Source organism: Castanea sativa, chromosome 10 (genome assembly GCF_040712315.1).
Source record: "Castanea sativa cultivar Marrone di Chiusa Pesio chromosome 10, ASM4071231v1".
Lineage (NCBI taxonomy): Eukaryota > Viridiplantae > Streptophyta > Magnoliopsida > Fagales > Fagaceae > Castanea > Castanea sativa.
The window spans coordinates 9,708,801-9,731,801 of NC_134022.1; the positions used below are offsets into that span (position 1 = coordinate 9,708,801).

At 38.2% G+C, this 23,001-nt stretch overlaps 1 protein-coding gene across 1 annotated transcript; it reads right to left on the reverse strand.

Moving 5' to 3' along the window:
* Window positions 1-21,193: 21,193 nt before the first annotated feature.
* On the reverse strand, window positions 21,194-22,968 carry LOC142612000 (uncharacterized). The gene is made up of 2 exons (XM_075784138.1): window positions 22,133-22,968; window positions 21,194-22,040 (listed from the first exon to the last, which is right to left on the reverse strand). The coding sequence occupies exons 1-2, from the start codon at window positions 22,966-22,968 to the stop codon at window positions 21,194-21,196; spliced, it is 1,683 nt and encodes a 560-aa protein (XP_075640253.1).
* Between the last annotated feature and the right edge of the window lie 33 nt (window positions 22,969-23,001).

Below are 23,001 nucleotides of genomic sequence, written 5' to 3' on the forward strand. Positions count from 1 at the left end.
ATGGGGCTGCTAATCAGAGAGGGTCTGGTATTGGACTTGTTCTAATGTCCCCTGAAGGAATTGTCTTTGAAAAATCTTTAAGATTGGCCTTCTCGGCTACTAACAATGAGGCCGAGTATGAAGCAGTCTTGGTAGGCATGCAGATGGTACGTAAGATGGGTGGAAAGGAAGTCCATGTCTTCTCGGACTCTCAACTGGTGGTCGGCCAGGTCATGGGGACCATGGAGGCTAGAGACCCCAGAATGCAGGAATATTTGGCCCAGATCAAGCGCAAGCAACCTGAATTTGACTCCTTCGCCTTAACTCATATCTCTCGGTGTGGAAACACCCATGCAGACTCCTTAGCCACGCTGGCAACTACCTCGGCCCAAGGCTTACCTAGGGTTATCCTCGTTGAGGATTTACTAAAACCCTCTGTTGTCATGGCCAATGCACCTCGCATCCATCTAATAAGGCCTGGACCTAGTTGGATTGACCCGGTCATATCTTTTCTTAGGAATGATGTCCTTCCTGAAGACAAATCTGAAGCAGATAAGATACGCCGAAAGGCGTCGCGTTTCTGGTTGTCTGAGGACCAGAAACTGTACAAACGATCCTTTTCAGGACCGTACTTGTTGTGTGTACACCCTGACTCAATGGAAGGGCTTCTGGAAGAACTGCATGAAGGGATTTATGGCAGCCACATCGAGGGAAGATCCTTAGCACACAGAGCTCTAACTCAGGGTTATTGGTGGCCCAATATGCAAAGGGAGACTCAAGACTATGCCAGGAAATGCGATCAGTGTCAGAGGTTCGCCCCTAATATTCATCAACCTGGAGGAGTTCTTAACCCCCTTTCCAGTCCTTGGCCCTTCGCACAGTGGGGACTAGACATAGTTGGGCCATTCCCAAGGGCAGCAGGTAACAAAAGATGGCTCCTCGTGGGAACGAACTATTTCACTAAATGGGTTGAGGCCGAGCCCTTAGCAAACATTAGAGATGTTGACTCCAAGAAGTTTGTCTGGAAAAATATCGTCACTAGATTCGGTATACCACACACACTCATCTCAGACAATGGTGTTCAGTTCGATAGTAAGGCTTTCAGGAAGTATTATGGTGACATGGGTATCATAAATAGATATTCCACTCCAGTTTATCCTCAAGGAAATGGGCAAGCCGAGGCCGTTAACAAGGTCATTGTCAGTGGGCTGAAGAAAAGGTTGGACGATGCGAAAGGCAGGTGGGTAGAAGAGCTCTTTCATGTTCTGTGGACGTATCGGACCACACCGCGCAGGTCCACTGGAGAAACGCCATTCTCTATGACTTATGGGGCCGAGGCGGTGATACCTTTGGAATACGGTTTCCCTACCCTAAAGACAAGTTCTTTTAGCCCGGAGAACAACGATGGACTCTTGGAGAAAGGTCTTGATTTACTTGAGGAACGACGCGAGGCAGCTATGGTTCAAATGGCTTACTATCAACAGAAGCTAAAACGAGGATATGATGCTCGCGTGAGGCTAAGGCCACTTGCACCTGGTGATCTTGTGCTAAGAAAAGTTGTTGGCACCTTCAAAAACCCAGCCTGGGGTAAGCTAGGACCCAACTGGGAAGGCCCCTATCGCATTGTGTCAGTAGCAGACATAAGGTCGTATCGGCTAGCTGACCTGGACGAACGAATTGTACCACGTCCATGGAATGTAAATAACCTTAGAAGATATTATTATTAATAAAATGTGCTTTTGTCAGTTAATATTTCAAAGTTATGAGTACTTCTGATGCTTGCAGCTGTTATCCTTAAGAATCAAACAGAAACTTGGTTAAGTGTAGTTCTCGGACCACAAATCTTGTGAAAATTGATGTCTTGTCATTTGTTAAACAGAACCTTAGTTATGCCGGGTCTTCGGACCTCATACTTTGGGGAAATTAACATTTGAAGTTACTGTTCTTAAGAATCAAACATAAACTTGGTTAAGTGCAGTCCTCGGACCACAAACCTTGTGGAAATTGATGTCTTGTCATTTGTTAAACAGAACCTTAGTTATGCCGGGTCTTCGGACCTCTTACTTTGGGGAAATTAACATTTGAAGTTACTGTTCTTAAGAATCAAACAGAAACTTGGTTAAGTGCAGTCCTCGGACCACAAACCTTGTGAAAATTGATGTCTTGTCATTTGTTAAACAGAACCTTAGTTATGCCGGGCCTTCGGACCTCCTACTTTGGGGAAATTAACATTTGAAGTTACTGTTCTTAAGAATCAAACAGAAATTTGGTTAAGTGCAGTCCTCAGACCACAAACCTTGTGGAAATTGATGTCTTGTCATTTGTTAAACAGAACCTTAGTTATGCCGGGTCTTCGGACCTCCTACTTTAGGGAAATTAACATTTGAAGTTACTGTTCTTAAGAATCAAACAGAAACTTGGTTAAGTGCAGTCCTCGGACCACAAACCTTGTGGAAATTGATGTCTTGTCATTTGTTAAACAGAACTTTAGTTATACCGGGTCTTCGGACCTCCTACTTTGGGGAAATTAACATTTGAAATTACTGTTCTTAAGAATCAAACAGAAACTTGGTTAAGTGCAGTCCTCGAACCACAAACCTTGTGGAAATTGATGTCTTGTCATTTGTTAAACAGAACCTTAGTTATGCCAGGTCTTCGGACCTCCTACTTTGGGGAAATTAACATTTGAAGTTACTGTTCTTAAGAATCAAACAGAAACTTGGTTAAGTGCAGTCCTCGGACCACAAACCTTGTGAAAATTGATGTCTTGTCATTTGTTAAACAATACCTTAGTTATACCGGGTCTTTGGACCTCCTACTTTGGGGAAATTAACATTTGAAGTTACTGTTCTTAAGAATCAAACAGAAACTTGGTTAAGTGCAGTCCTCGGACCACAAACCTTGTGGAAATTGATGTCTTGTCATTTGTTAAACAGAACCTTAGTTATGTCGGGTCTTCGGACCTCCTACTTTGGGGAAATTAACATTTGAAGTTACTGTTCTTAAGAATCAAACAGAAACTTGGTTAAGTGTAGTCCTCGGACCACAAACCTTGTGGAAATTGATGTCTCGTCTTTTGTTAAACAGAACCTTAGTTATGCCGGGTCTTCTGACCTCCTACTTTGGGGAAATTAACATTAGGATTTACTGATCTAAGTCATTAAAACAGCAACTTTGTTAAGTCTTGTTCTCGGATTGCAAACTTGATTAAAGTTAATTTCTTATTGCATCTGGAAATTATCGCCTTACCGTTTGTTAGATTGGATCTCAAGTTCTATATCTTTAAACGTTAAGCAAATTTATATAAGGAATGGTCCTCGGATCTTACATCCTACTAAGAACAATGCTACACATTATAAGGTTTTAATCGTTTAAAGAATGGTCTCTCTTTTTTTTTAACCAAGGTATTGTTTAAACATATTAGCTATATCACTTTTTATTAAGTGTTTAATAACACATGAACGACTGCTCGGAGGTTATGATTGTGCAAAACTTGAAGTTAGATTTGTTTGTTCTGTCCCTTTTTGGCTATGTATTAATGGCAATCTTTATGGCAAATACAAGAAGAATAAAGTAAAATGGATGCAACATGGTTGAGAATTAAACGGAATTGTTCTTCATTAATCATTCAAATATACATTACAAATTTAAATTCAAACATGGAAAGGGAAAAGTCCTAAGCTAGGTCCTAAGCCTTTGGAGGGGGGTCTTGCTGAGAGGTACTGGTGGCCTCGGTCTTTCTCAACTCTAGTTCAAAGGGAGTCAAGACTTGCTTTCCTTTATCTGCTGTCTTCGTTGGAAGGACGTTGGGTTCCACTATCTGGCTCAAGTCCTTCTCTGCATCCCCTCCTCCTTCCTTCTCTTCGTTGGAACCTGAAGGTTCTGTAGGATCAGGAATTTGTTGTGGGACCACCGGAGGCAGAGCATGAAGAGTTGACTCAGGGGTAGGAGTAGCAGCAGGAGCCTCTTCAATCTCCTATATCTCCAGGGGAAGCCAAACGTTCTCGGACTTCCTCAGATCCGAGGATAGAGGAACTCCTACTACATTTAAAGCTTCCCCCCAGACTTTCTGACAGTACTCCCGGCACAAAGCCGCGAAGTCCTCTGTCAGCTGCTCCTCGGTGGTTGCTACTCCTTCCTCGAAACTCGCCTGCTTGGCAGCTTGTAAAGAGAGTTGGAATGAGCTGGCTTCTTCTATCATCAGCGCAAGTTCTTTTTCCAAATCCGAGCGTTCCCGTTGGACTCGGGCGAGCTCATCATCTTTTTCGCGAAGGAGCTTGCGCTGCCCTTCTATCTGGGTCTTCATAGTCTTCAAGTTTGACTCGACCCCATTTTTCTCTCTCCTCAGCTCGGCCACCTCCGAGGTAAGCTTTTCATTCTCAGCAAGAGCTGTGCCCAAGGTCTTCTCTGTCTCCAGCCTAATCTCCAGCTCAGTCCTGGCCTTCTTCCGAGTGTCTTCTATAAATTTCTCGGCTGCAAAGACCTCCTGAATCGCCTGTAACAAAATGTGATGGAATCAGGAATAGTAAACAAACTTATGAATATTGTTAAAAGTGGAACCTTCCTAAAAAGGGGGAAACTTACCAGCGCTAAATCCCTTTTTAAAGAGAGGAATAGTTGTGGCTGGCTCATTTTTTCCAAGGTCTCCATGTCCTTGGGCAATAGAAGAGGGCGCTCTAACACTTCGGCCAAGTGGTGGGCATGGCCTTGTTGAACCGCCCTTATACTGGATTGGCAGGAGATGGGTGCGCCGTCCAGTCTTAATTCGGGGGACCAGGTGGTCGGTGCTCGGCGCACCTCGGCCTCGTCCCTGATTTCCCCGCTTTCAACTGAGCGGGCCCTACCCTTGCCTTTGTCCAGCTTCTGCTGCTGAACCGGTGGGAGTTGTTGTCTTGGTTTCTTGGGGTCCTTACTGATCGTCCCCTCAGTATCCCCCTTTCTCTTCTTCTTAGGATCCTCGGCTGGAAGTTTTGGCTCAGCTGGAGGAGGGGGAGGTGGCAAAGATGGGGGAACTTGGGACGTCCCCGTCTTTTTCTCCATAACCTTCGCAGCTCTATTGGTTAGGAGACCCTTCATCCTGCCCATATCTTCCTCGGATTCGTCCTCGGGTAGGGCAACTACAAACCCTGCAATTCCAGAGGCCTCGGTGGCTTCTTCCTCCTCGTCAGAAAGTACGACGAACTGATTCCCTCGAGGTCTCTCGGTGTCTTCAAAATGGAATTGATCTATCTCCTCGTCTAGTGTATGCGAAGAAGACACCTGCTCTTCTGGAATAACAGTTGCCTGAGAGTGCACACGCGAGGGGGATTGCCGCAATGGGCTGTCCGTATAAAACGGTGTTAGGGGCGTCAGGGAGATCGTGGTCGTCCAGAAAGTGGGGCCGGGCTACGTTTATCTTCCTTCGCCTTCGGTCACCGGCTACTATGGCGTTTTCTATCTCCTGGAAGTCCGAGGAGATGGGAGTGTACCCCAGAATGAGATGAGCCACTCTGAGTTGTAGGTCCTTGCTGACAAACACCTCAGAGCGCAGTACTCGGTTAAGATCCGCGACGTTGCAGTGGCTTAAGCGTGGGCGCACGTGTTGCTTATCTGTGAAGAAAGACGTGAAAGTAAACAACATGGTCAGATTCACATAGCAAGTGATAAAGTTAAACAAATGTAAATACATGTTAGTGTGCATGTTTATGAGTATTGAGCTAAGTTTTGAGTTGGGGAGATTAATCCTAAGGTGTCGCACCTGGATTTCCCCACTCAACTGGACAGTGGAGGCCGTCGTGCCAGTTTCCAGAGACGATCAGGTGGTCGTCCTTCATGCCTTTGTTGGATTTGGGCAGACAGGAGATTAACCTAACGACACTAGAACGGGACTTAATGTAGTAACCTACATTGGAGAGTTTATGGGACTCGTACAGAAAAACGACATCATGTCAGGAGAGGTTTAGACCCAGTTGCTCGTTTAGAGCATCGACGCTACCCAAAACTCTAAAAACATTTGGGAGGCACTGATCGGGACACAACCGGTGGTTGCGAAGGTACTCCCTAGTTACAGGTTTCATTGGGAGGGTCATCCCACCCTCTATAAAGGCTATCATTGGGATGATAACCTCTCCCTCTTTCCTAGAATAGGCCACGGCTTCCGCCGGACAATATTCTAGACCTACGTCGCTGGGAATACGGTACTTGGCCCTAAAGCCTTCCATCCCAGCGGCGGTATCAACTAGACACTTGAATCTTCCCATTACAGAGGAACGAAAGATTAAACTCTAAGAGGGAGAATGCTTATAGTGAGAGCCGAGGACAAGGACCGAGGAGAAAAGGTTAAGAATAGAAAGAACAAAAACTTACAAAGTTGAAGGTGTGCAAATTTCCACGGTTTTCTGTAGGTAAAGTATGATGGCTGATGTTTTGATGGGATTAACCCCTGGGGAATTAAATGAAGGCGCAGGTTCCCGAAGCGTCATGGCGTGCGGAAAATCGGCCTCGAAATTATGTTTATCCCGCCCAAATTTTTGTGGAGAAACGAGGGCCGTTGGATGCCCATCTCGCCGTTGAACGTGGGGGACAAAGTGTAACTTGCAGTAATAAATGCGCGCGTTTCTGAAAATAAAACCGCCAAGTGGCATCTTCTGGGACGCGAAACGATTTCCACACGTGCCGTCACTCACAAAGTGTGTGGAGTAGGTTCTCGTCAGATCAAAACCCTATTTTTCTCCTCGGACGTCGAAAATTAGAGTTTTGAGGGGCTATTGTGGGGAGTAAAAAGACCCCGATGGGTATATGGGCCTCTGGGCCATGCTAAGGAAGGCCGACCTGCTCCTGGGTTTAGAACTTGTTAGTACTGTGGGTCGGCCCATACGCTGAGGATCCGAGAGTACAGCCGAGGATGATTTTTTCCCTCGGATGGACATCGGAGATTCCGAGACTTCGTTGTAAAGGTTAGGGAATGACACGGTCAAGACCAATGGTTAAAAGGGGTAAACTCTTGAATGTCCTAGAAGTACCGATGTTAGAGAAATACCGAAGATAAAGGCTGCCACCTCCACATTAAAGACCCTGCACCTACCACCCTGGCAGCATTAATGGGGAAGTGACACCTGAACAGTGGAAGGGAAACTTCTGGTTACTATTCAAAGGCACTGAGAAAAGAAATATCTAGGCTAAGGGAGAGTTGGGGCAACACGTGTACAAAGTATCAAAAAGAAGAGTATTTAAGGAGCAACCTAAAACAGAAATAAGGGAGACTTTTTTGTAATCTAAAAAAGGAAAAAAGAAAAAAAAAAGAAAGTGATAATATAAGAACAACTCTTGGCTTACGTCCGAGGAAGTTGATTTACAATATTCCTTATTGTCTCCAAGTGTTTATAGTCTTTGGCTTGTCATTTAATCTTCAAACACTTCTAACCTGGGTTTCAAGCCCACACTCTACAAATTCATATTGTTTAAGGCTCATTGGGCTTGAGCCCATAACTATTCTTGGGGCCAGGTGCAATTGTGCGCTTACAAGTTTCGTCATATTTAAAAGACTTAGTTTATTCATGTTTAATAAAACTTAGTATTATGTAATTTTTTAATAAATATTTTTATCATACAAAATTCTAATGAAAAAATGCTACATAGACATATATATTCAAGGTTGATTCATACGCGGTACATATAATTATGATTAAGTTTCTTTATCACAAACCATTTTTAACAAAATATCTTAATCAATTAAATGTGAATCTCATAACGTGCATCTCATAACAATATATAACAATAGAATAACATGAATCTCATAAAAAAAATTTATCAATTAAAAATCACTAAAATTATGAGCATAAAACGTAAAAACAAACAAATAGGATAAGTACTAATTCCTTAAAAGAAAACTTACAGTGAGTTGAGAAAACTACACAAATAATCTTTGATATTTGAAGAATAATGGAATTACAACTTCCTTTCAAAATTTGGCAGAGACTCGTGCTGATAACGTGTTATGAAAAATAAAAGAAACATGCAATATCAATGATAGGAAAACAAAACAATTTTATAATTAAACAATAAAAATTATTGACAAAAAGGAAAGAACGTATAGGTAGATGAAAGACAATAAACATACAACATCAATCATAAGAAAACCACAAAATTATATAATTAAACAATAAAAAAATTACACAAAAAGGAACGATAGTATAGGCAGATGAAAGAAAACAGTAATCAAACCTTAGGAATGGTTGGAATTCGTTTTGCAGAGCATAAACTAGGACCATGAAAATTGTAAAAACAAGTACAATTGGAATATCTGGAGAACCTCTTCTTATATAAGATACAAAAATACCCAAATACATGCATTATTGATACCGAGAGATTCTTTTGAAATTCCATGTGGAAAAGGGAGGTGAACCTGAAAATACGTGGGTGTGGAAAAGGGAGGTGAACCTGAAAATACACGGGTGTGGAAAAAAAAAGAAGCATATCGGAATTACAAATTAGACTTCAATTTCATATTTACATTGACACGTGGCACAACAATAGATTAGAATTCTAATTTAGAATTTCAATTGGAGTTTCTCTCTGCTTCATCTATTATTTATATATATATATATATATATATATATATATTAGAGTAGCAAATTGATTAAGCAAATTTTAAAAACAAGGCCAAAATATAGTTAAAATATTTATTTATTATGCCATTGATGTCACATCTATTTATAATTATTTTTCATATCAATTTACATTAGAAATTGATGTGTCAATTTTTAATTAAGAAACAAAAAAGTGATGAATTTATTACGTAATTCCTATATTGCGTGATACATAAGTGTGGTCCCATGAATTTTGATGGAAGTGTCACTCCGACACATGCACACACACACACACACATACATACACATGAATGTATTTTGTAATAAAATTGATAATATTAACATTTTCTTCTTTACTGACATGAAACATTCTACAAATTTCATTATATAAACATTAGAAATTGACATGTCAATTTTTAATTATGAAACAAAAAAGTGATGAATTTATTATGTAATTCCAATATTGCTTGATCCATAAGTGTAATCCCATGAATTTTGATGGAAGTGCGTGCGCGCATGCGCGCACATATATATATATATATATATAGGATTTTGCTAATATATGCTCTAAGGGCATATATTAAGCAATTCATTTTTGAAAATATTTTCTCGATAATTGAAAAAGCTGTCAATACTTTTTCAATTCCCGAGAAAATATTTCCAAAAGTGATTAATTATTGTGTGCCCTAAGGGCACACATAAACCGGACCCATATATATATATATATATATATCCCCTTGGGCCCGACAGAAATTTTATTGAAATGAAGTAAAAGAAGTACAACTTCTATGTATGGTTTTGATTACAAGCTTTTCCCAATAATTGACCTAACTTTAACAATTCTTAATTATCTCCCTTCCCTGAAAGATACCCACTGCCACTACACTTTATTTGTCACAAACAACCAAAATCTAATGATTAATTTTCCCTTTTTAGAGAATATATGATTCCATAAAAGTTCAGTTATTGTCTTGTAAATGGGAAGCAACTCGTACTAAAGTTGGAAAGAAACCATTTGCGTGGTGGGTAAGAAATCTGATTCGACAAAAAAAATGCTTCCTTATTTTAGTAACCCACAAGGTTGCTCTTTCCTTTCTTTTTCTTTTCTTTTCTCTTTTTTTTTTTTTTTTTGGAAGAAGCATTTGCCTTTTATGTTTAAGTTTAGGGTAGTTCACAATTCCTCTCTTTATCTTTAAAATCATTCAATTTTTCTCTTTATATTTGGAAATGAGTAAATACTCTCAATTTATTACTTTCTCAGTGAAATCCATTGGAACCTTTTGAAGAAATTATTAATTGTACACGGTACATTAGAAGGAAAAGAAAAGAAAAAAGAGAATTGTTTTGTTGTTTTCTTCATTTGATTTGTAATCATTGTGATTAGGTTAGATTTAACTTTAAAAAAAATAAAAATAAAAAAACGGATTTGATGTATTTGCTCATTTTCCAAACATAGAAGGGGAAATTGATTGGTTTCAAAGATAGGGGAGGGAATTGTGAACTACTCCAAACATAAAGGTGGGAAAGTACTTTTCCCATTCTTTTGTTTTTTTTTGGGGATAATTCAATAGTGGAGGTGAGAGGATTTGAACCCTAAATATCTCCATTAAAAACACTAAGCAAGTTGCCAGCCAATTGAGCTACAAGACTCTTGGCGTAACACGAAAGATTAATTTGAATGCAAATTGGTCCAATCATAATGATGACAATTGATTTATAATTGGGTCCGATTAACGGGTGCCCTTAGTGCATTTTTTAATGAATCAATTTCTAAATTTTTTATACTATTTTTATGGAAAAATATAAAAATTGCCAAAAAACCAATTGTTTTTTTCTTTCCCATAAAAGTTTCTAAAAATATTTCCTAAGCAAATGCTCTTAGAACATCCATTAACAAAATCCTTAATAACAATTTTTTTGTGGTATTCTATATCTATAGTTCAAACCTCATCTTCTTCTTCCCACTATCTACTTATCTCAACATTAATAAAAAATATAAAAAATAAAAAAATTGTTATTTTGGGTTTTGTGTAGTGAGAAATTTATGGGCACACTATTACTACTTGAAACAAATAAATATTTTTACTCTTATGTAACTAAACAGCATATTTAGGGAAGGATTTTTGTGTCTTAGATCCTAACTTGATATCACTAAGATCTTAAAAGCATATCATTTAGTTTGAATATCTATATATGCATGTGTGTGTGTGTGTGTGTGTGTGTGTGTGTGTGAGTATTAGTGCCAGAGCCAAAGAAAGTGTGTGTAGAAATTTCCATCTTGGGTGGAGGATCCATTGAAGTTTTTGATTTGGATGATGAACAATCAAAGGGGAAAGTAAATGGTTCAAATGGAAGTGCCAAAACCCAGGGGAGAACAAAGAGAAATTGCCACAACAAGTTTCACCCATGAGGATTAAGATGAGAGAAAGTTTCAAGTTATCTACTCAGCAAAGGATTCAAATATGTGATTCTCTTTAGAAGATCATTTTATGTTTTCTAATTGTTTGTTTTGTGTTATTTTACAAGGTGAAAATGTAATATCATCTTATGTTCAAAATGTAATACCATCTTTCTAATTATTTGTTCACGAATAATCTACAACCACAGATGTTCTAACTTTGTATTAGCTTGAACCATATTACATGTCCAAGTGTTTTAGCTATCTAATGTTTCTTAGTGGCAACTTTATGGAGCCTAAGAACATGTTCTATAAGCTTGAACTTACATGATTCTTAGCAAAAACTACTTAAATGATAGATAAATCCTATACATGTGCATTGCACGGGTTAGCGATAAGTACGTATATATTTTGCAAGTAAAACTTTTGTTTTTGTTTTTTTGTTTTAGACAGGGTGTTCCTGTGAACACCCTGACTATAATGTAAAGCTACCACTATTTGAGATAGCTCCCTTTTTGGAACCTAAAGTTCGTCAATGTCCCTCTTTGGAACTGCAACTAGTAAAGTCCCTCTTTAGAGTACCCAAAGGAGCACTGTCCCCCTCTTTAGAAGTAGCTACGGTACAATGCTTATAATCACGACTTGCCTTAGGGTTTTAAGATCAATTCCCAAGGTACTCACAACAAATAGTTTCATCTTGTTATGTATTAGACATTGTTCATGAAAGTACAAGTCAAGATTCAAGAACATTGAAGCTACAGAAAGAAGATTTGACTTTCAGTGAAGTTCGACTGATCATACTTAAGCCTTGATCGATCGAAATTAGCAGACATGAAATTTCTGCAGAATTCTATTTGAGCCCAAACTTTGCTTAAATGATTAGGGTTTTAAGTGAAACACTTCTAGTATATAAAGGAAACCCTAAGGCACGTTTAATGAAGACTTTGGAGGTGCTCTTGTGAGATCAAAAAGGTATTGTGCATTTTCCTTTCAAAGTCACTACCAAAAATCATTCTCATACCATTAGAACTGGTAGATCTGAAGTTGCTACAATAAGATCATACATAGTTGATGATTTAAACCTATTGAGGTACAAATTTTCAAATCCTAATCTCATTAGCCCACTCATTAAAATACCCATACAAGCCCATAAACTACTTTGGGCCCTCACAAATATTTCTAACATACTACCCAAATACTTTCCACATTACCCAAATATTTCCCCATGTTATTACCCAACTGGGGGTCCCACAAATACTTCCCATAAAAGCCCCATAAATTATTTTGGGCCCACACAGATACTTACCATACCATTACCAAAATTGGGCCACAAAATTATGCCATCTCTATAAAAACCCAAACTCATTTACCTTGCGGGCAAAACCCAAAAAGCCCCACAAAACTCTCTTACAAAGCCCGTTACTACACGGCACATCTAAAGCCCGTTGCTACACGATACCCCAAAACCCGTTGCTACATGGCACTCTAAAGCCCGTTGCTACACGGTGCTCTTATAAAGCCTGTTGCTACACTGCATCCTAAAGCCTGTTGCTACGTGACACTCTTTTAAAACTTGTTGCTCAACGGCAATATTTTCTACAAAATCTCAAAATATTATTAAAAAGCCCAAATACTATTTTGGCAACTATCAACTATCTACAAAAGTCCAATACTATTTTGGCAACTATCTACAAAAGTCCAATATTATTTTGGCAACTATTTACAAAAAGCTCAAATACTATTTTGGCACCTTTTATCCAAAAATCCCAAAACTATTGGGCAGACAATTATTCTACTAGAGCCCAAATATTATTTGGCAAAAATAATTACATTATGCTCAAAACCCAAAACTATTCCTTGGCAAAAACATATTTTCATATACTAAAGTCCCTAACTCATAGGAAACATAAATTACTTATGATATATTGCTCATCTTTCAAAACTACTTCTTCTACAAAATTTATGGAAACTATGCTTATTTTCCATAATAAACTCTAACTACAAAAGCCCATGTATATTACTTGTGGCAAAACTATTCATTTTGTAGGGATGAATAAGCCCAAAGAAGTCCAACAACAAGGCCTAGCTGAGACAGCCCAGCCCATGTGCTAATTTCAGCAACTGAGGCTTACTTGAGTAACTAAAGTGGTTAGACTAGCCACTAATCAAGTTTCAGCACAACTAAGCTGACAGCTGGGGCCCATTACCATCATTTTCAGCTTGTTAAATTAGATCAGAAGGGGACACATATCTAGCCGAGCTTACACCCTTCCCTGGCAAGCTGATTTTCATAATTACTGATGTGACATAAAGCTGTGCTGACAAGACAAAGCTGTGAAGTTACAGCCAACCATTCTCTCTCTCTCTCTCTTCTCCAACACAATCAGCCAAGGAGTTGGGGGCAGCCATGAACAAACCATGGAAGCTTTTGGCATCACTTGTAAACAACTCATTACCAAGCCAAAAATGTATATTTTCTGGTTCATGAACCAAGCACATGAACCCTATTGGGGAAACTTAGGGAACTGTGGTTTGGAGGGCACTAAGGAGATCTCCAACAGAGTTTCCAGCAGAGGACTCCAAGATTGACACCTGGCATGGGGTGACATAATCTGCCCTAAGAAGCTCTGATACTAGCAGTAGACAACCAAGATCATTAGCCTAATTCACGCTCTAATCTCATTGGCTAAGGACAATCTAGCATTTAATGCTAAGTCAGAGCTCTAGCTGCTATTATCCAAAACAGCAAGAGCACTCTAAAGCTGAACTTACCACTCTTGGTCAAATATTAGGAACAATTTTCTAAGGATTTTCTGAAAATTGAGACTATTTTTGGCAAAGATTATTGGCTAAAAAGCCCCCTTTAAACTCAACTATAAATAGAGCTCTTCACCAACACCTCAACACACACCAATAGAGAAGAACTCTCTCATAAACTTTTCTATTTTCCTCTCTCTCTAATTTTATTAAGCTCTTAGTGAGGTTCTAAGCTTCTGAGTTCTTAGTTTCAAAATTAGAAACTAAACTCATCAGCACCTAGCTCACATATACCCCTCACATCTCTACTCATAAGCTCTCATCTGTCCCTTAGTAGAAAGTCCCAGCAGCATCACTAAATACCTCTCTCTCTCTCTCTCTCTCTCTCTCTCTCATACTACCAAAATGACCCTCACTACTCACTACATATACTATATCCATGAGTATACCCTAGCATAATAATGATCTTGCTGCGCTAGTTGGAATCTCTCTCTCTCCCTTTATCTCACACTAAGTTTTCACCATTACTTGTTGAAAGCTCGAATTTGCGCTAAAACACAAGAGCTTGTTTAAACCCCCCCAATTAAAAATTATGGCTAAATTGTTTTTTACTCTAACTTAAACAAAATGTGAAACAAGAGTAAATATGCGTAATGAACCAATAACACTACTCTAAGCCATATTCATCCACAATCAACAATAAAATAAAAGCTTAAAAAGTAGGGAAGAAATATGCAAATACAAGATAAAACCAAGACGTATTGTTGAAGAGAAAACTGAAGAACTCGGCGAAAAACCTCTCCGCGACCCTCCAAGTTGAAATCGATCTACTAGAGAATAAAGTTGGAGTACATGAATAACAAAAGACCCTCCAAGCCTAGTCTACCCCATGTACTTAAGCCCTCCAAGCTCCTGCTACCAACGGACTTCTCAGAGTCTTATCTTCTCTAACTTTCTAGATCCCGCAATTCAGTCCGATTGCATCTGCTACTAAATGGCTCATTTCAATACTTCCCAACAACACCAAAATCTCACTTAACACTCAGAATGGGTGTGGTAAGTGTTTGAGCTAACAAACTCTTAAGGATCTAAAGATTGAGAGGTAAGAGTTAAGTAAAACCACAAGGAAATGTGTAGGTGATTGTGAGTATGACAATCTCTAACTCTCAAGTATATTTGCTAGGGTTTTCTCTCTGAAAAGCACTCCCTACAATTCATGAGTAATGAGGGTATTTATAGTGTGGGTAAAGAATTTTGTAAAGCAACTTAACTTTTTGTCAAACAAAATGTTTCGTGGGTATTTTGCAATATGACTCTTCTCGTGAAACACTCGCGAACTTGACAACCTGGTATGACTCTTCAGCTTCTAGTCATGTGCTTCACACATGGCCTTTTCGCTGGTTGCTTCTCGTGAGCTATTCACAAATTGCACTGATTCATCTTTTGAAGCTTGATTTTTCACCGATCTCTCACATTCATCCCTTACAAATAAACCCACATACATACAGAGAAAATGATTGAAGAAATTACAATCAAAATTGGCACGGAATTAAAGCCAACACAAGCTAGTTGGAAATCACAACTTTACAATCTCTCCATTTGGCTATTCCTTGACAAAACCCCTAAACAGACTCTAGACTTAAATATGAGTTTGGGAACATCGGCAAAACTCACTCACACCTAAATCTAAAAGCTGTGAAGCACTTGAACTACTTGCACATAACAAATAGAATTCATTAAGCACTAGATAAGTAGAACACAAGGCATGTATAAAGAACAAGTAAAATGAGATCAAGATACCAAATGAGATATAAGACATAGAGCATATCTTGATTAAACGTAAACAGTCATTAGGAAATGACCACAATGAGCGTTCAACTAGTAAATGATCATCCGGACACGCAATGCAATTAAGAGCAATGCTAAAATCAATTGCATGTCTAACATACCACATGATGCATTAAAGAAACTAAGGCAAGAAGCAATAGATAACTATAAGTATCAAGAAACGGCTATAAAAACCAAGATTCAAAGAGTACTAAAGAAAACTATGTTTTAAACTAAAGTACTTGAAAGTTTTAAATAAAGCACTGTAAATAAAAAAAGATATAAAAGCATAACAAAAACCACCAAAATGAACCAATGGTGTTACTACTCCCCCTTAGGTTGTACTCCCCCTCAAGCTAATCTACTCCCACTTTTTAACCGGAATGGCCAAAGGGCCTAGAATGCATCAGACTCGGAATCTGATTTCTCCAAGTCTTGGATCTGAGAAGAGAGGGCAGTGATTTGGCCTTAAAGGTATGTGAATTGCCTCGTGGAGTAGTCGATATGTGAAGTCAGCATGGCATGCATTTCTTCTACCCTTCCAAGTATGTAATCAAGGCGGTCAGGTGCTCTAGCTTGTGCTTGAGAAGAAGGCTGTGGAGTATCCTCCGGTAGGAAGTAAATCGGTCAATCTCCTCATCGGTGTTGCCTCCTTCTTTTGCAGCCTCATCTCTTGGAATTTGAGATGCACCGATGCTTGGACTGAGATGTGAGCCTTAGTCCGGATAATAGTTTGGTCACTAATAGGCTCTTCCCTTTGCATGACCGGAAGACCACTTGAAATCTTCACCCTTGCCCTCGATATTAGAGACATGACAAGGCTTAGGAATGGTAGAGTTAGCCTTGATTTTATCTTCTTGATGCACTTGATGAAGATATGGTAGATTTGACCACAAATATCAATCTCTTTGTGAGTAAAGAGATCATGTAGGAAGACAGTCCTTGGTGCCGACAAAGTTGTTAGATTCTTTATCAGATAAAGGTTGAATATCATGATGTAGGCCAAAGCTCTCATCTCCAGAGAGAACTCAATCGTGTGCAAGGCCTTCTTCTTGAGTTGACCTCCAAGAACTTGCACAAGAGGCTCAAGTTTCTCTTTCCTTTCATCAAAGTGTAGAGAGGTGTCCAGAGTCGTCGGTCAAATCTCCAAGAGCTCTTGGATTGACTCCCTTAAAACCATGAACTCTCTCCCTCTTACCTAACAATTGATGTGGTCACCTTCCACAAATGAATTAGCAAAGAACTCCCTTATGATGAAATCATAGACATCACCCATAGGATTCAATGATTTGGTCCATGTTCTTTCCTTGAACACTTCTAGAATGAATGTGTCCTCTAAGGACTCAATGTTTACCTTCCTTTCCAAGATGATTGAAGCATTCTTGTAATGATCAATGTATGCTGAAAGCTCGAATTTGTGTGAAAACACAAGAGCTTGTTTAGATCCTCAAATAAAAATTACGGCTAGATTGCTTTTACTCTTACTTAATCAAAATGCAGACCAAAAGTAAATGTGCGCGATGAACTAATACTACTCTAGTGCATAAACATGGACAACAAACAATAAAAGTATAGCACAAGAGTAAGGGAAAATAGATGTAAACAGAAGATAACACCAAGACGTGTTATCGAAGAGGAAACCGAAAAACTCGGCGAAAAACCTCTCCACGACCTTCCAAGTCGAAATCAATCCACTAGAGAATAAAGTTGGAGTATATGAATAACAAAAGACCCTCCAAGCCTAGTTTACCCAATGTACTTGAGCCCTCCAAGCTCCTGTTACCAACGGACTTCTCGGAGTCATGTCTTCTCTTGCTTTCTAGATCCCACAATACACCCGATTGCATCCGACAAGCCTTACCGACTTGTTTTGCCAAATCCCCAAAGCTTCCTAAGCTTCAAAACACTCTCTATATTATAAAAAGGTATGGGTTGTGTTTGGGTACAAATCTCCTCTCAATGTATGGCAATGGGAGAGGGAAGGAAAAAAGGTTTTAATGATTTCTCACTAAGGATGGGTAGCTCTCTCTCTAAAAGATGGGTGTGTGCGTCATAGAAAACCTATCTAGGGTTTTTTCTCTAAATAGTCTCTCATACTTTTGTAGGTAATGAGGGTATATATAGTATGAGTGAAGGGTAAAAAAGTCACTCTTAAAGTCCTCCAACCAAAACGTTTCACGAGTATTTCGCAAAAAGGCCTTACCTGTGAGACACTTGCGAAATCAACAGCCTGGCATGACTCTTCAGCTTCTAGCATGTGCTTCTCACATTCCCTTTTCACGGGATACTCTTCTCGCGAGTTAGTCGTGAAATTACACTAATTCTTCATTTGATGCTCGATTCTTCACCAACTTTATACTAAACCCAATACAATAAAATCTCACAAAATACAAGGAACAAAATTAAAGCAATTACAATACTTTTTGTCATGGAATAAAGCCAACATAAAACCTAGTTATAAATCACAACTTTACAATCTTACCCTTTGGCTATTGCATGACAAAACACCCTACAACAGACTCTAGACTTAAACGTGAGTCTTGGAACAATAACAAAACTCACTCACACCTAAATCTAAAACCTGTGATGAACTTGGAACAAAATACTTGTAACCTGAAATACTTGCACAAAACACATTAGACTCTCAAGGTAAATCAAGTGATAAAAGGACAAGTATAATATAACAAGTAAAAATGCGATCAACTAGTGCCCTCCAAACCACTAGTTCCCAAATTTTCCCCTTTAGGAATTCATGGACTTGGTTCATGAATCAGTAACATATATTTCTAGTAATAAAATAAACTATTTAGTTGAGCATTTCATGAGTCTTGGTCATGGCTACCTTGAGTTGTAACCAAAACTTGGAGAAGAAGGTATTTACTGCCCACTAGCTTCTACTGGAGGTAGGACCTTGAGGGAGATGATAATGCCTCTCTGCCCATTAGCTTCCTAGCTGCTAGGAATAGTTATTAGCTACTGTTCTCAATAGAAAATGTGTTAGAATTCTGCCATGACAGCCCCTTGGTTCATTCCTAGAGGTGTGGAGGAACCTTCCACTGGTGGTGGACTTGATTAGATTGACTTGTTTCAGCTTGAATTTCTGATTTGCTGGGGGACCTTTTAGGGCTGGGCTTTGCTCCATTTCAGCACTTTTGGTTGTGCCACGTGGTCCTTTCTTTGCTTGGGCTTGTTCCCTACTCCATGAAATTCTTGGGCCTACAAAATGGGCATTAAAGACATGCTTTGCCATGAGTATTTTTTTACTCCTCATGGGCTTTAGTTGTTAGTAGAAATAAAATAAATCCATGAGCTTTAATAAATATTTATGATAGATTTTGGGTATTAATTTTCATGGGCTTAAAATAACAACTTGTATAGTTTCTCATAATTTTTGCTATGGATTACTTTGTAAATGATATTTTCTTTGAGGCTTTTTAAATAATGACCTCCAATATTTTCTTGAGAATAATATTTACGATGGATTTTAAATAAAGGCAATATTCATGGGTTTTAAATAAATATAGTAACAACCACTATAATGGAATAATGTGATATTCTCATGATTTTTTCTATAGATAATCATAATGGACATGTAGGATGAATAATTACCAAGAGTTTTGGAAATAAATATTATGAATGTTGTGATGTACGATAGATAGTGAACATGAGTTTATAATATGATATGAAATAAATAAATTTCATGGGTCTAAAATAAATAATCATAACTTTTCATGGACTTTTATAAGATGATTGCCATGGGTTTTGAGAATAGATAATTCATAAATTCCATGAGCTTGTAATATTATAGCAATAGGTTTAAGAATCTAAAGTATTGTTCATTATTGGACTTTTAAGTGAAATAATTATGATATAGTGTTTTGCCAAGTGTTAATAACCTTCTGCCTTTGATAAAATAGTGTCAAGTAGTTAACTTGGGTTTTTAATAGTGCCAACGTAAGTTGGGCTTTTGATATTGTCAATGAGAATTGGGTTTTGATATTGCCAATGAAAATTGGGTTTTAAATATTGCCAGTGAGAATTAGGTTTTGATATTATCAATGAAAATTAAGCTTTAAATATTGTCAGCGAGAACTGAGTTTTGATATTGTCAATGAAAATTGGGCCTTGATGTTGCCAATGAAAATTGGGCTTTAAATATAGCCATTGTGAATTGGGCTTTGGATAAATAGAATTGCCATGGGTTTAAATCATGGGCTTTGATTATGGATTTGAATTCCATTGATAAAATTGTTTTGCCATGGACTTGAATCATAGGCTTTTCAAATATTGCCAAACATAAGTATTCTTGGGCTTTAAATAGAATATGATGTGTGTTTTGGGTTCATTGGGCCGGTTTTGGGCTTAGCTAAATAATGATAATAAAATTGAATAAAATATGAGTTTTTGAGCTTTTTGTGATAGTTTATATCATGACCTAATTTAGATAATGAGATATGAAACATTTGTAATTAACATAATAATAGTGCAAATTTTTTTTGGGAAAACCCAATAACTTATTAGTGGTATTTGAAAATAAATAGGTGGTACTCAAATAAAATTAGGTGTAAAAAAGAGTACCCTAACAATCATCAAGCAATTGAGTATACACAAATCACATCAGAACACGTACAATCACACAAATAAAATAGGCATTCATTGAACATTAGTCTTGTGTGTTGTGTGTGTGAATCAAGTATGAACTAGTCCATAATCTAGTGTGAAGCTTCAATGATCAATTCAATCAAGTCATACACAACTAGCACGAAGTCAAGTGACCCATCTCACTAGTAGAAGTGAACATATATGAACCCCCACCAAAGTGTTTACAATTGATTGAAAGCTTTTCATTTGACTTCCATATTTCATACTTTTGATCAATACGACTCAATTTTTTGAGCAACAATGCCATGAAATTTTTTATATTTCTTTGATGAATAAGTTTTTGGCTTTGGCATCATACATTTTGAATACATTTTTGCTCCACCTTTTTCTAGTCAAACTAGTTTTCGAAGCAAGACTTTTTCAACTCTTTCTGTTTTAGAGATTGACGTTTGTAGAGTTTTTGACATAAAAATAAATGTAAGGAGATATATAGACACAAGTCTACGCATATATCAAGATCAAACAAGACTATTGACTAATCATTCATAACAAGCTTGAAGATTTATTTACAACAATCAAACCTAGATTTCTAGATGTCGCTCACACTTAAAAATGTGTATACATAACAAGCTAAGCTCGTAAATGCACTACGCCATTAGTAAGGAGATACTAGGCCAAAATCAACGTGTGACATACACAATACAAGCAATCAAACTTTTTGAGATTTTTTCTTTTTATGGGTTTTTGAATTTTTCAACATACTAAAAAACAAAGCAATAAAGTAATATCAACAAAAATAAGGTAAACCAAAACAAAGACCTATAAACGAAACATGCTAGAACAAAGCAATAACTCTAGAAGAATGTGTATCCCATGATGCATGAATCTATGACCTTAAAACATTGGAAGTGTTAATGAATGGGCATAGTGAGTGATCATGCATGAGTACCTTTCTTCATCCACATTGTATGAGTGTTTTGGGTAAGGTCCTTAGAAGGAGGGGTACGACCGACATAACCCTTAAACCTTGGGGTGAAGCTAGCTAGGCATAATGAAATGTTTTTCAACATCTCCATAACTTCTCCAATGAGTTGTCCTTCATTTTCTCCTTTAGCTTGATTTCCTTTTGATATTCTTCTTGAGTTATCTTAACCATGCAAAGAGTCAGCCCTCTTGAGTGCCTGAAGCAATTTGGCCTTGTATGTCCTTGTACGCCACAATGATGACAGAAATGCTTCACATGAGGTCCCCTTTGATTTTTGGGCAATGACCTCCCTTTTTCCTTTGGTCTTGGACTAATGACTTTCTTCTCAACAATGGGGATCTCAACCTTGGGCTTCTCTACATTCTTTGCCAACACAAACTTCATCTCCTTCTTAGGTCCGCTACTTGAGCTTCCTTCACCAGTGTAGCCCAAACCAGTCTTGTCATTTGAAGGCTTTTGAGATGAGAGCACGCTGTCAAGTTTTTTAGTAAAAATGCGCTCCACTTTGACATCTGCTTGAATTATTTTAAGTTCAAGAAACTTGATTTTAGAGTAGGCATTCAGCAACTCTTCCTTCAACTCTTCAACTTCACATTTAGCATCCTTAAGTTGCACAAGAGTGGATTTATGCTCTTCTTCAATTTTCTTCATCTTTTTAACAGCACTCTTTGCAACTTTGGTATATTTGCCACAATCTTCAAGCAATGCATCGTACACTTCTTGAAGATTCTTTTCACCCTCGTTGAGGTACACATGCTTGTCATCCGAAACATCAACCTTTTCTCTTTCGGAATGTACACCAAGATCATCAACCAACTCGCTCAATTCATCTCTAGAATCAATAGTGGTAATTGCCATGAAAGCTGAATAGTTTCCATCACTATCACATTTTCCTTCCGCATCGGAATTTGAGCTCTCCAAGTCACTAAGAGTAGTAGCAAACACTTTACCATTTCCTCTCAAGTAGTTTGGATATTCTTTCTTTAGATGCCCATGCCCATTACATTCATAGTACACAATTTCTTAGGTTGATGATGATTCTTTCCCATCCTTCTTCTTGAATTCTCTTTTATCATTTTGGATGATGAGAATCTCCCTTTGATAAACGACTTCCCTTTATTCTTCATCTTAAGAAATTTTCGGAAGTTCTTTGCAAGATATGCCACCCCTTCAACATCATCTTTATCAGAGGAATCACCGGTTCTCTCATTTATGGTTTTGAGAGCTAGTGATTTGCTTGACTTGTAGGAGGGCAGTCTGAGCTCATAGGTTTGAAGAGAGCTAACAAGTTCTTGAATTTTGATTTCGTCCAAATCCTTGCTCTCCTCAATGGCGGTTACCTTAACCCCAAAACTCTTGGGTAAGGATCTCAAGACTTTCCTCACCACTTTGGCGTCTTCAATCTTCTCTCCAAGATTTAGCTTGGCAATAACAATCTCGTTGAGTCTTCCATAAAAGGAATCAAATGACTCATCATCACTCATCTTCACTTCCTCAAATCGAGTAGTGAGCATTTGAAGCTTGGTGTCCTTAACCTTCTTGGTACCTTTGTAGGTTGTCTCAAGAATGGTCCACGCGTCTTTGGTGGTCTTCACATGCGAAATCCTGTAGAACTCATCAATAGAAAAACCACAGAAGATAGCATTAATAGCTTTGCTATTGACATTTTCCAAACCAAGAGCAGCCTTATCCCATTCGGATTTGGCTGTTGTGAGTCTTACCCAACCATTTTCAATGGAGTCCCACACCGTCTCATCAATAGCACAAAGAAAAGCATGCATATGTACTTTCCAAAAAGCATAGTTACTCCCATCAAAGTATGGAGGTGCATTAAAGGATTGAGATCTATCCATCTTACACAAGGTCTTTGATCACACAAGGATATT